The 13,816-nt window shown below is 38.2% G+C and overlaps 1 protein-coding gene and 1 long non-coding RNA gene across 3 annotated transcripts in view; one reads left to right on the top strand and one right to left on the bottom strand.

The window, feature by feature from the left end:
- Window positions 1-13,816, bottom strand: part of ST6GALNAC3 (ST6 N-acetylgalactosaminide alpha-2,6-sialyltransferase 3) — a 550,290-nt gene that overhangs the window by 207,450 nt on the left and 329,024 nt on the right. For both annotated transcript variants that reach the window (XM_082420822.1, XM_082420823.1), the window contains one exon: window positions 12,129-12,538. In XM_082420822.1, the coding sequence (XP_082276948.1) occupies window positions 12,129-12,538 (410 nt within the window). The remainder of the gene's footprint in view (window positions 1-12,128; window positions 12,539-13,816) is intronic.
- The window catches only part of LOC309641494, a 664,930-nt gene continuing 659,446 nt past the window's right edge, over window positions 8,333-13,816 (top strand). The window contains exon 1 of the long non-coding RNA XR_014252638.1: window positions 8,333-9,583. This is a non-coding gene — a long non-coding RNA (uncharacterized lncRNA). The remainder of the gene's footprint in view (window positions 9,584-13,816) is intronic.

A 13,816-nucleotide genomic window follows, 5' to 3' on the forward strand; every position in this document is an offset into this window, starting at 1 on the left:
GATGTGAGCCAATTTAATCCCTAAAATCGATCACACAGAAGCACAAGAAACTTTCAAAATGGCCAAAGCTAAAACAGCGAAACCTGGGTTGCACTTAAAACCCACACCAGATGACAAAACCGACTCCAACGCAAGGCTGTGAGAAACAACACATCACTGATTTCTTTTTCTCTCTGTAGGACTGAGTGGGAATGGATGGAGCATGCAGGCAAAGATTAGGCATGTAGCCATCTTGATATTTACCAATCAGTTTCCCATTTTGACAGTGTCTTCTGAAACTGACTTTTGTGTACCTGTTTCCTAAATGATCCTTAAAAGTAACTCCTTCCCTTCACATCCTCTGCACCTGAAGCAGTAACGTCTTGAAATATTGATCTATTTGCTGCTAGCTTTCATTAATTTCATCCATCCCTGAAGGCAGAGCCACATTTTTGCCCGCTAATGAAGACCTATTTAGGGGAGCTCAGGGCCCTTTATCAGCCCTGAATTAGCTTTGCAGTTTTAATGGGATTATTACTTAATTAAATAATGTGCCTGCATTTGCCAATGTATTTCTAAAGTGGGATGCAAGCTGCAACTGCCTACACGCCCATAGGTAAGCAGAACACCTCACACAGGCTTTGTTGCTTCTCCAAGAGAGTTAACATTCATTTTACATCTGTCAATGGCCAGGCACATAATCACGTTCTGCAAATGTTGAATGCAGTACCATGTGCCACTGTCAGCCCTACAGCACCTCTAGGGTATTTCAGTCTTAAAATGTATTAATGCAAATGTGGAAATGTCAGCAAGCTAGTATTATGTATGCACACCAATCATTCAAAGGGGGAAAAGAGATGCATTTTGGTCCAGATTATTTTGACTACAAGACCTTTAATTCCAAAGGTTTCTGGTTTGTTGAAGGTAGCTGTTTCCCAGAAAAATATTTGGTAAGTAAAAATATAAAGGTGACCACTGCCCAAATGACCTAGAATTCCAAAGAAAACTGAGCCCCAGAAGATGAACAGAGAAAGGGCAAGCAGTCTCTCTCTCTGTTCTCTCAGCCTTTCCCACCAGGTCACCGTTTCTAACTGACAAGCCAAATAATTTTAGTCAGTAACTGATAAGAAAGCAAATTAAATTTCATTTGGTTTGAAAAAGTATTCCAATATGCATATGAGTTGATCTAAACTCATTCTAAGAAATTTAACAGGGTACATTTTCTTTTATTACTTCATGTTCTCTCAATAAGGAATCCCTTAAGATAAAAATTAAAACCACTGGAAAAATGAAAAGATGCCCGCCTTGAATGGAGGAGGGGCTAATATTTTTTAAAAATGATTTTGACAATTTGAAGAATCAAGTTGAGAGGCAAATTTTTCTTTGAAGAACTTAATCATTTTCCTATCATGAATAACTCTAACTACTAGGAACAATATTTTTTAAATTCTATAAATTATACATCATAATGGTGACATAACTTCTCCATTAAAAACCGTCAACAGATGAATGGATAAAGAAGATGTGGCACATATATACAATGGAATATTACTCAGCCATAAAAAGGAATGAAACTGAGTTATTTGTAGTGAGGTAGATGGACCCAGAGACTGTCATACAGAGTGAAGTAAGTCAGAAAGAGAAAAACAAATACTGTATGCTAACACATATATATGGAATCTAAAAAAAAAACAAAACATGGTCATGAAGAACCTAGGGGCAAGATGGGAATAAAGATGCAGACCTACTAGAGAATGGACTTGAGGATATGGGGAGGGGGAAGGGTAAGCTGGGACAAAGTGAGAGAGTGGCATGGACATATATACGCTACCATATGTAAAATAGATAGCTAGCGGAAAGCAGCCACATAGCACAGGGAGATCAGCTCTGTGCTTTGTGACCACCTAGAGGTGTGGGATAGGGAGGGTGGGAGGGAGGGAGACGCAAGAGAGAAGAGATATGGGGACATACGTGTATGTATAACTGATTCACTTTGTTATAAAGCAGAAACTAACACACCATTGTAAAGCAATTATACTCCAATAAAGATGTAAAAAAAAAAAACCTGATGACAAAAATTAGCACTTGCCTCCAGGAAGTGCAGGCAAATCAATCAAAATAGTTTACACAAAATTCAAATTATATGGACATTGCTTTTTCCTCACCCCTTCATGCCTGCAGTGACGTATATCACTTAACTTCCTCCTATCTACTTAGGAGAAAAATATTGAAAACATTTGTTAGGATATAACCAACACACACTTTGTGAGCATGTACCTACAGCAATGCTTGCATAAAACACCTTCTTTGATGCAAAATAATGTTTACAGTAATCATATTCTGGTTGTGCTGTTTTTTTTATTCTAAAAGTGTTGTGTGTATGCTGTGGGATAAAGCAGATGAGTATTTACATTGGTGTCTCTAGGACCTGTGATTGTCAGCATGGCAGAAAGAAGAACAGATGCAAGATAGATGAGGTAAGATAAAAACCTGGTAGACCTGAATTTGTATTGGAAGTTTCAGTTTGAACTCAAAACGATTTTATCTTTAAACAATGTATACAGCATATGTTGTTTATATACTACCTCTGTCCAATGAAGAGACCACGAAACAAAGACCAACCCAGTAGTAATGAGCACGTGTAGTGCCAAGATTATGCTCTCTTCAATACTAAAAAGATGAAAGTTCTTTGGAAAAAAAAGTCTGAATCCACATTTGCATCAGGATATGTACAAGAAGAGCCTGAAACATCCTATAATACCAGGAAGCAAAGAAGAGTTATAAGACTTTGTTTTACAAGACTACTAAAGACATGTCAAAAGGACTCAAAATCCAGTCTGAAGAGGTTCCCACAGCTCAAAATAGGACAGTTAAGCATAAGAACACAATTGGAATGAATTAAAATATTTCAAATATGTTTAAGTACATAAGTCAATATGTAAATACTGAAAATAATAAATTTACTGGTCACTTTTGGAGAATGATAGGGCATGAATGCCTTAAAACTAATAAAGAGGAGATTGGTTCAAGATGGCAGAGTAGAAGGACATGCTCTCACTCCCTCTTGCGAGAACACTGGAATCACACCTAACTGCTGAACAATCATCAACAGGAAGACACTGGAACTCACCAATAAAGATACCCCACATCCAAAGACAAAGGAGAGGCCACAATGAGATGGTAGGAGGGGTGCAATCACAATAAAATCAAATCCCATAACTGCTGGGTGGGTGACTCACAAACTGGAGAACACTTATACCACAGAAGTCCACCGACTGGAGTGAAGGTTCTGAGCCCCACGTCAGGCCTCCAAACCTGGGGGTCCAGCAATGGGAGGAGGAATTCCTAGAGAATCAGACTTAGAAGGCTAGCAGGATTTGATTGCAGGACTTCAACGGGACTGGGGGAAACAGAGACTCCACTCTTGGAGGGCACACACAAAGTAGTGTGCACATCGGGACCCAGGGGAAGGAGCAGTGACCCCATAGAGACTGAACCAGACCTACCTGCTAGTGTTGGAGGGTCTCCTGCAGAGGCTGGGGGTGGCTCTGTCTCACCGTGAGGACAAGGACACTGGCAGCAGAGGTTCTGGTAAGTATTCCTTGGCGTGAGCACTCCCAGAGTCCACCATTAGCCCCACCAAAGAGGCCCAGTAGGCTCCAGTGTTGGGTTGCCTCAGGCCAAACAATGAACAGGGAGGGGACCCAGCCTCACCCATCTGCAGACAAGCATATTAAAGTTTTACTGAGCTCTGCCCACCAGAGCAACAGCCAGCTCTGCCCACCACCAGTCCCTGCCATCAGGAAACTTGCACAAGCCTCTTAGATACACTCATTCACCAGAGGGCAGACAGCAGAAGCAAGAAGAACTACAATCCTGCAGCCTGTGGAACAAAAACCATATTCACAGAAAGACAGACAAGATGAAAAGGCAGAGGGCTATGTACCAGATGAAGGGACAAGATAAAACCGCAGAAAAATAACTAAATGAAGTGGAGAGAGGCAACCTTCCAGAAAAAGAATTCAGAATAATGATAGTGAAGATGATACAGGCCTCAGAAAAAGAATGGAGGCAAAGATCGAGAAGATGCAAGAAATGTTTAACAAAGATCTACAAGAATTAAAGAACAAACAGAGATGAACAGTACAACAACTGAAATGAAAAATACACTAGAAGGAATCAATAGCAGAATAACTGAGGCAGAAGAACGGATAAGTGACCTGGAAGACAGAATGGTGGAATTCACTGCCATGCAACAGAATAAAGAAAAAAGAAAGAAAAGAAATGAAGACAGCCTAAGAGACCTCTGGGACAACATTAAACGCAACAACATTCACATTATAGAGGTCCCAGAAGGAGAAGAGAGAGAGGAAGGACCCGAGAAAATATTTGAAGAGATTATAGTCAAAAACTTCCCTAACATGGGAAAGGAAATAGCCACCCAAGTCCAGGAAGCACAGCGAGTCCCATACAGGATAAACCCAAGGAGAAACATGCCGAGACACATAGTAATTAAATTGGCAAAAATTAAAGGCAAAGAAAAATTATTGAAAGCAGTAAGGGAAAAATGACAAATAACATACAAGGGAACTCCCATAAAGTTAACAGCTGATTTCTCAGCAGAAACTCTACAAGCCAGAAGGGAGTGGCATGATATACTTAAAGTGATGAAAGGGAAGAACCTACAACCAAGATTACTCTACCCGGCAAAAATCTCATTCAGATTTGATGGAGAAATCAAAAGCTTTACAGACAAACAAAAGCTAAGAGAATTCAGCATCACCAAACTGGCTCTACAACAAATGCTAAAGGAACTTCTCTAAGTGGGAAACACAACAGAAGAAAAGGACCTACAAAAACAAACCCAAAACAATTAAGAAAATGGTAAAAGGAACATACATATCGATAATCACCTTAAACGTGAACGGATTAAATGCTCCAACCAAAAGACACAGGCTTGCTGAATGGATACAAAAACAAGACCCATATATATGCTGTCTACAAGAGACTCACTTCAGACCTAGGGACACATACAGACTGAAAGTGAGGGGATGGAAAAAGATATTCATTGCACATGGAAATCGAAAGAAAGCTGGAGTAGCAATACTCATATCAGATAAAATAGACTTTAAAATAAAGAATGTTACAAGAGACAAGGAAGGACACTACAGAATGATCAAGGGATCAATCCAAGAAGATATAGCAAGTATAAATATATATGCACCGAACATACGAGCACCTCAATACATAAGGCAACTGCTAACAGCTATAAAAGAGGAAATTGACAGTAACACAATAATAGTGGCAGACTTTAACACCTCACTTACACCAATGGACAGATCATCCAAACAGAAAATTAATAAGGAGACAGAATCTTTAAACGACACAATAGACCGGATAGATTTACTTGATATTTATAGGACATTCAATCCAAAAACAGCAGACTGCACTTTCTTCTCAAGTGTGCACGGAACATTCTCCAGGATAGATCACATCTTGGGTCACAAATCAAGCCTCAGTAAATTTAAGAAAATTGATATCATATCAAACATCTTTTCTGACCACAACGCTATGAGATTAGAAATGAATTACAGGGAAAAAAACGTAAAACACTCAAACACATGGAGGCTAAACAATACATTACTAAATTACCAAGAGATCACTGAAGAAATCAAAGAGGAAATCAAAAAATACCTAGAGACAAATGACAATGAAAACACGACACTCCAAAACCTATGGGATGCAGCAAAAGCAGTTCTAAGAGGGAAGTTTATACCTATACAAGCTTACCTCAAGAAACAAGAAAAATCTCAAATAAACAATCTAACGTTACACCTAAAGGAAGCAGAGAAAGAAGAACAAAGAAAACCCAAAGTTAGCAGAAGGAAAGAAATCATAAAGATCAGAGCAGAAATAAATGAAATAGAAACAAAGAAAACAATAGCAAAGATCAATAAAACTATAAGTTGGTTCTTTGAGAAGATAAACAAAATTGATAAACCATTAGCCAGACTCATAAAGAAAAAGTGGGAGAGTACTCAAATCAATAAAATTAGAAATGAAAAAGAAGTTACAACAGACACCGCAGAAATACAAAGCATCCTAAGAGACTACTACAAGCAACTCTATGCCAATAAAATGGACAACCTGGAAGAAATGGACAAATTCGTAGAAAGGTATAACCTTCCAAAACTGAACCAGGAAGAAATAGAAAATATGAACAAACCAATCACAAATAGTGAAATTGAAGCTGTGATTAAAAATCTTCCAACAAACAAAAGTCCAGGACCACATGGCTTCACAGGTGAATTCTATCAAACATTTAGAGAAGAGCTAACACGCCAAACTCATTCTATGAGGCCACCATCACCCTGATACCAAAACCAGCCAAAGATACTACAAAAAAAGAAAATTACAGAAAAATATCACTGAGGAATATAGATACAAAAATCCTCAACAAAATACTAGCAAACAGAATCCAACAGCACATTAAAAGGATCATACGCCGTGATCAAGTGGGATTTATCCCAGTGATGCAAGGATTCTTCAATATACGCAAATCAATCAATGTGATACAACATATTAACAAATTGAAGAATAAAAACCATATGATCATCTCAATAGACGCAGAAAAAGCTTTTGACAAAATTCAACACTGATTTATGATAAAAACTCTCCAGAAAATGGGCATAGAGGTGACCTACCTCAACATAATAAAGGCTATATACAGCAAACCCACAGCAAACATCATTCTCAATGGTGAAAAACTGAAAGCATTTTCTCTAAGATCAGGAACACGACAAGGATATCCACTCTCACCACTATTATTCAACATAGTTTTGGAAGTCCTAGCCATGGCAATCAGAGAAGAAAAAGAAATAAAAGGAATACAAATTGGAAAAGAAGAAGTAAAACTGTCACTGTTTGCAGATGACATGATACTATACATAGAGAATCCTAAAGATGCCACCAGAAAACGACTAGAGCTAACCAATGAGTCTGGTAAAGTTGCAGGATACAAAATTAATGCACAGAAATCTCTTGCATTCCTATACACTAATGATGAAAAATCTGAAAGAGAAATTATGGAAACACTCCCATTTACCATTGCAACAAAAAGAATAAAATACCTAGGAATAAACCTACCTAGGGAGACAAAAGACCTGTATGCAGAAAATTATAAGACACTGACGAAAGAAATTAAAGATGATACCAACAGATCAATAGATATACCATGTTCTTGGATTGGAAGAATCAACATTGTGAAAATGACTCTACTACCCAAAGCAATCTACAGATTCAGTGCAATCCATATCAAATTACCAATGGCATTTTTTACAGAACTAGAACAAAAAATCTTAAAATTTGTATGGAGACACAAAAGACCCTGAATAGCCAAAGCAGTCTTGAGGGGAAAAAACGGACCTGGAGGAATCAGACTCCCTGACTTCAGACTATACTACAAAGCTACAGTAATCAAGACAATATGGTACTGGCACAAAAACAGAAATATAGATCAATGGAAGAAGATAGAAAGCCCAGAGATAAATCCACGCACCTATGGTCAACTAATCTATGACAAAGGAGGCAAGGATATACAATGGAGAAAAGACAGTCTCTTCAATAAGTGGTGCTGGGAAAACTGGACAGCTACATGTAAAAGAATGAAATTAGAACACTCCCTAACACCATACACAGAAATAAACTCAAAATGGATTAGAGACCTAAATGTAAGACCAGGCACTATAAAACTCTTAGAGGAAACCATAGGAAGAACAATCTTTGACATAAATCACAGCAAGGTCTTTTTTGATCCACCTCCTAGAGTAATGGAAATGAAAACAAAAATAAACAAATGGGACCTAATGAAACTTAAAAGCTTTTGCACAGCAAAGGAAACCATAAACAAGATGAAATGACAACCCTCAGAATGGGAGAAAGTATTTGCAAACAAATCAACGGACAAAGGATTAATCTCCAGAATATATAAACAGCTCATGCAGCTCAATATTAAAAAAAAAACAAGCCAATCCAAAAATGGGCAGAAGACCTAAATAGACATTTCTCCAAAGAAGACAGCACATGAAAAGCTGCTCAACATCACTAATTATTAGAGAAATGCAAATCAAAACTACAATGAGGTATCACCTCACACCAGTTAGAATGGGCATCATCAGAAAGTCTACAAATAACAAATGCTGGAGAGGATGTGGAGAAAAGGGAACCCTCTTGCACTGTTGGTGGGAATGTAAATTGATACAACCACTATGCAGAACATTATGGAGGTTCCTTAAAAAACTAAAAATAGAGCTACCCTATGACCCAGCAATCCCACTACTGGGCATATACCCAGAGTAAACAATAATTCAAAAATACACATGCACCCCAATGTTCATTGCAGCACTATTACAATAGCCAGGTCATGGAAGCAACCTACATGCCCATCAACAGACGAATGAATAAAGAAGATGTGGTACATATATACAATGGAATATTACTCAGCCATAAAAAGAAATGAAGTTGGGTCATTTGTAGAGACGTGGATGCATCTAGAGACTGTCATACAGAGTGAAGTAAGTCAGAAAGAGAAAAGCAAATATCGTATATTAACACATATATGTGGAATTTAGAAAAATGGTACAGATGAACCGGTTTGCAGAGCAGAAATTGAGACACAGATGTAGAGAACAAACATATGGACACCAAGGGGGGAAAGTGGCAGGGGGTGGGGGTGGTGTGATGAATTGGGAGATTGGGATTGACATGTATACACTGAAGTGTATAAAATGGATGACTAATAAGAACCTACTGTATAAAAAAATAAATAAAATAAATTTCAAGAAAAAAAATAACTAATAAAGAGAAAGAATTGGTACTATCTTCTATCTCATGGTAACCAAATGGTTAATGAGACCAAGTTTCTCTTTATAAGGTATATCAGTTAATAAATGAAAAAGAAATGATGAAATATCACCATTCTATAATCTCTAATGAACTATTCGATCTAGACAATGATCATTAATGAATGCTAACATAAAGAGACAGAAAACTTGACGGTCTTCATCCTGATAGAAGTATCACCTAATAGTCTTGATAAATTTTTTTTAAAAATTAGACCCAAATCCAATAAATCCTCAATATAGAGATACCAAAGTAGAAGTATCATGGGGGTGCAATCAGCACAATCTAGATTGTGGACAAATGACTAGGTTTTTTTCAATAATAAAGGGAGAGAGTGGGAGAGAAGAAGCCATGTGTTAAGAGAAATATAGGAGACGTATCAATTATTTGTAAAGCCCTTATGCTAATCCTGATTTGAACATGCACAGACCTTAACACTAATCCCGATTCAATTAACTGTTAAAAATATTAATGAGGGGTTTCCCTGGTGGCGCAGTGGTTGAGAATCTGCCTGCTAATGCAGGGGACACGGGTTCGAGCCCTGGTCTGGGAAGATCCCACATGCCACGGAGCAGCTGGGCCCGTGAGCCACAACTACTGAGCATGCGCATCTGGAGCCTGTGCCCCGCAACGGGAGGGGCCGCGATAGTGAAAGGCCCGCGCACCGCGATGAAGAGCAGTCCCCGCACCGCGATCAACAGTGGTCCCCACTTGCCGCAACTAGAGAAAGCCCTCGCACGAACAGAAGACCCAACACAGCCAAAATAAATAAATAAATAAATAAATAAATAAATAAATAAATAAAGTAGCTATAAAATTAAAAAAAAAAATTAATGAGATCATTGGAGAAATTTGAAAACAGACTAAATATATACTGTTATTAAGAAAGTATGCTGATTTTTCTGTTGGACAATGGCATTGTGTTTATTTTTAAGAATCTTTATCTTTTAGAGATACATGCTGAAATATTTATGAATAAAATAATATGATGTCTGGCATTTGCTTCAAAATAATCCTTGGGGAGGGAGAAAGTGTACAGGGGTATAGATAGAACAAGATTGGCTATGAGTTAATAATTATTCAATCTGAGCTGTGGTATACAGCAGTTCATTACAGCATTAGTCTCCCTATAAGTCTGACATTTTCCTTCATAAAAAGCTAAAAAATATCCTTCTTTGAAATCTGGCAGTGAACATCAGGTCACTATGGGAAATCTTTAACAATAAAATCCACACAGCTAAATTTAGGGTACAGATTTAAATCATTGTGGAGATTGCTGCCCTTGAGGTCATTTTGGTCGACCTTTTGTCATCCAACCAGATTTTACCAAAACCATCCGTTCTGCTCATTTCTAGCATAGATGTCTTCTTTGGTCTGGTTGCAGTATTCAGTGAAGCACCAGACAGGATTAGACTTGGGGAAGAAAACAGCAAGAAAGCATCATAAAATCATTTTGACTTGTTTTTTCTACTTTTATTTTGGTAACTCTACCAATTGAATGATACCTGCAAATTAATTTTACCGAGTGCGCTTCTTCCCACTATACAAACAGCTTTCCTCATCACAGCCAGTAGGAAAATGAATCTCCCAAAGCTATTCTCTTCCAGTGCTTGTTTTACAATCAACACATCTGTGACAGTGCTGTCTCACTGAAAGCTCACAGCAAAGCAAGCATGATATAAACACATGGGGACAGACAGCACGCTGAGCTCTTCTCTGATACCCCAGAATTATTCTAGGGCTTATAGTTATGACTAGGGCATACCCTGAGGGCTAAATGTTACTAATGAAAAACCAAATATACTTAATTAACTGCACTGCTCTGGGCTAGTGAGAGACCAGAAATTTCCAAAGCCACTTGAGAATGGTCGTATTTATATAGAATGGTGCTACATGTGAGAGTATTTCTTTGAAGCACATACCTACTCCTTTTATCCCTAGTGCCTGTCTCTTTGGACTGTTTATGCTACACTGATTCAAATCCTAACCCTATTCTTCTTGCTAACGCTAAAGTGGAAGGGGCCACTATCATGGCTATTTGTCTTGCATTTCATTAGAAGCTATGCATTTTTGGTGCTCAGAAGTAGAAAACACTAAATTCCACCTACATTATCAGTAGGAGAGTTGAGCCAGATAAGATTTTAAAATAATTATCAACATTTAAATTATACCCAGAGACATCAGAAACTCCCCTTCTCAAGCACACACTGCAATATAGTTGAAAGTTTAAATTTGATAATAAGGAAGAATAAAAGACAGATATTTTGAGGAAATCAGAATGTTAATATTGGAATTATAGTCAATGCTCAATTTATCCATGGTATTACACAAAAAGGCAAAATTCACAGTAATTCAAACTTTCAGCAATAAGTTTCAATATTTTCCTTCAGCAGTTCTTTATTAGAACTAGATATATGAACTAAGGTAAACTGATTTATAATTCTACTTCTCTCTCACATACTGGTTACCTTTCTAAAGAGGGAGAAAAAGTGGTGAGCAATAGTTATACGGGAGAAGAGGAGGAGGAAGAGGGAGCAAGGGGAGGAAGCAGGAAAAGTAAGGAGTAGGAGAAGAATAAGACAGGCAGGCGTCGGGAAAGGTGGTTTACAGAATGCTGCAGAAAACCGGATGTGATGAAAAAAATGCAAATTGGTTTTTAGATCATTGAGTGAACGGTATGTACATCTCATTTCTCTTCAAGAATCCACTGTTAATGATTTTAAGGAATGCATAATTTCAACATGGTATTCCGCTTAACATGTTAAATGCTAAGTTATGGTGTTCACGATCGTAGGACCTATTTGCAGGCAAGAAGCTATGCAACCTTATTACAGAATCAATAGCTTGTTCTGTTTCGTGCTCTCAGTAAATTTTTGCCACAGCTTCCAAAGGAGTTTAGGTCCTAAAGTTCTCTCACATTTCTATTTTAAAACAGAAATGTGTAGACTTCTTTCGGCTAAAATCCAATTTATTCAATAGCAAATTGAGCTAAATAAGAAGAAATCTAAAGATATCTTGGGGAAGCAGCCAGTGTTTTTTTGGAGCCTCAAGCCAATCAAAAGGGAGAGAAGAGAAGGTGGGGTAGGTGGAATAAATGGGACCTAGCTGCTGGCTCATCAAGTAATCATAATAGTCAAAAACATATAACAATCAGTTTGAAAAGTTACTCTGTTCATTTGATAGCTGGCAAAAGAACTCAGCAAAGATTTACCATAAAAGACAATAAGGCTGCTTCTCAGAGGACTCACCTGTCTTTCCCGGTTTCCTTCTTAAACACTCCATCACAGTAACTCATGCGCTTCTCTGTGGTCACGTAAATCTGGGCATTGGGATAGATGTCAACAGTCTTTTTCAACATGTTGTAAACAATGCCATTGCCGTCTTTCCTCATATTGCGGAAAGGGCCCCAAATAACATAAATAGTAGCATTTGCTTCCTTGAAAAAATAATCAGGGTTTTTCAGCAAAAGAGGAACGCTGGTATGGGATACAACTCGAATCATTGTCATGCGGCCAACATCTTCTTCATAGCCCTTGGTGGGGGCATTGTTCATTCTCCAAATGCAGGAAGACTGGTCTATCTCGTTCCCCACCTTCTGGCCAACCATCTGACCTGAGTTTGACACTATGGCACAAAGCTTACAGTCCAGTTGCAAAGGCTGAAAAACAAAAAGAGAAACAGGGCGGGGGGAGAAATGTGTAAATTAGTAAGTTCCATCTATCCAAACAAGTTTCTCTGGGAAAACAGAAAATCCAGATATTGTGCATAACTGCTGAGTGTGAGAATACCTCTGGAAATATATTTATACCAAACCAACAGTAGTTGTGTTGCACTTTAATTTATTATTTAATTATGCCTGTCTATTAGACGGTAAACTCAGTAACAGCAGAATCCATGTGCCTTCTTCATTTTAACCCCACTCCCCAGAAGTCCCTGGAATACTATAGTAGCTCAATATATAGTGGTTAAGTCAGGAAATGAAAGCAATTTAATTTAGATAATTAAGATAATTTATTAATTAAGATAATTTATTAGGACCCTGAACTTAATATTAGGGAAGAAATGGACTTTTCCAATTCATCTAGAATTACTGATTTAGTTGAAAAGAGAAAAGCAATTCAGAAGAAACATATCAACATACCAACAGGTTCAATCTAGGTGGGCAAATTGAGTAGCAAAGAGACTCAGGAAAGTCACCAGGATAATTATCACACAACTGTCAATGGTAGGGACTCAAAGCAGTTATTTGACTAACTACTAACTACTATGTACTATGTTCTAGGGGTTGGGGATTCAGCTGTGAAAATCTTAAACAAATATCCCTGCCCTCACAGAGCTTACATACAAGTGAGGGAAGAAAGGCAACAGACAAATCTGCACAGTATATGTTAGATGGAGGTAAGTGCTAAATAGGGAAAATTAAAGCAAGGAAGGAGGTAAGGATGTATCTATGTGAATGTATGTGTGTGTGTTGGTGGAGTGACCAGAAAAGGCCTCAGGAAAAAATTATATTTGAGGAAAGACTTGAATGAAGTAAAAGTGCTGACCATGGGATTTTGCAAAAAAAAAAAAAAGGCATTCCTGCAAAGCAAAAGCAAAAGTCACTGCAAATACCCCAGGGTAGGAGAGGAACAATAGGGAGGGCAATGTAGCCTGGCAGAGCATTGAAAATAGCGAGTGAGTACTGGGGCAAGAGAGGTGGCAGGGGAGCCATCACTTAGGGCCTTTTACTTAAGAGCCACTGAGGGCTCTGGGCAGGGGAATGACTGATCCAAATCACATTGTAACAGCTTTGGCTGCTGTGTGGAAAACTGACACAAGGAAGGCAGGGGTAGAAACTGTGAGAACAGGATGCTGCCATAATCCCAGCAAGAGAGGATGATGGCTTGGACCAGGTTGGGTAGCAGAGGAGGTGGTAAGAAGCTGGTCACATGCT

The sequence above is a fragment of the Balaenoptera physalus genome, assembly GCF_965194825.1.
Source record: "Balaenoptera physalus genome assembly, chromosome: 1".
Lineage (NCBI taxonomy): Eukaryota > Metazoa > Chordata > Mammalia > Artiodactyla > Balaenopteridae > Balaenoptera > Balaenoptera physalus.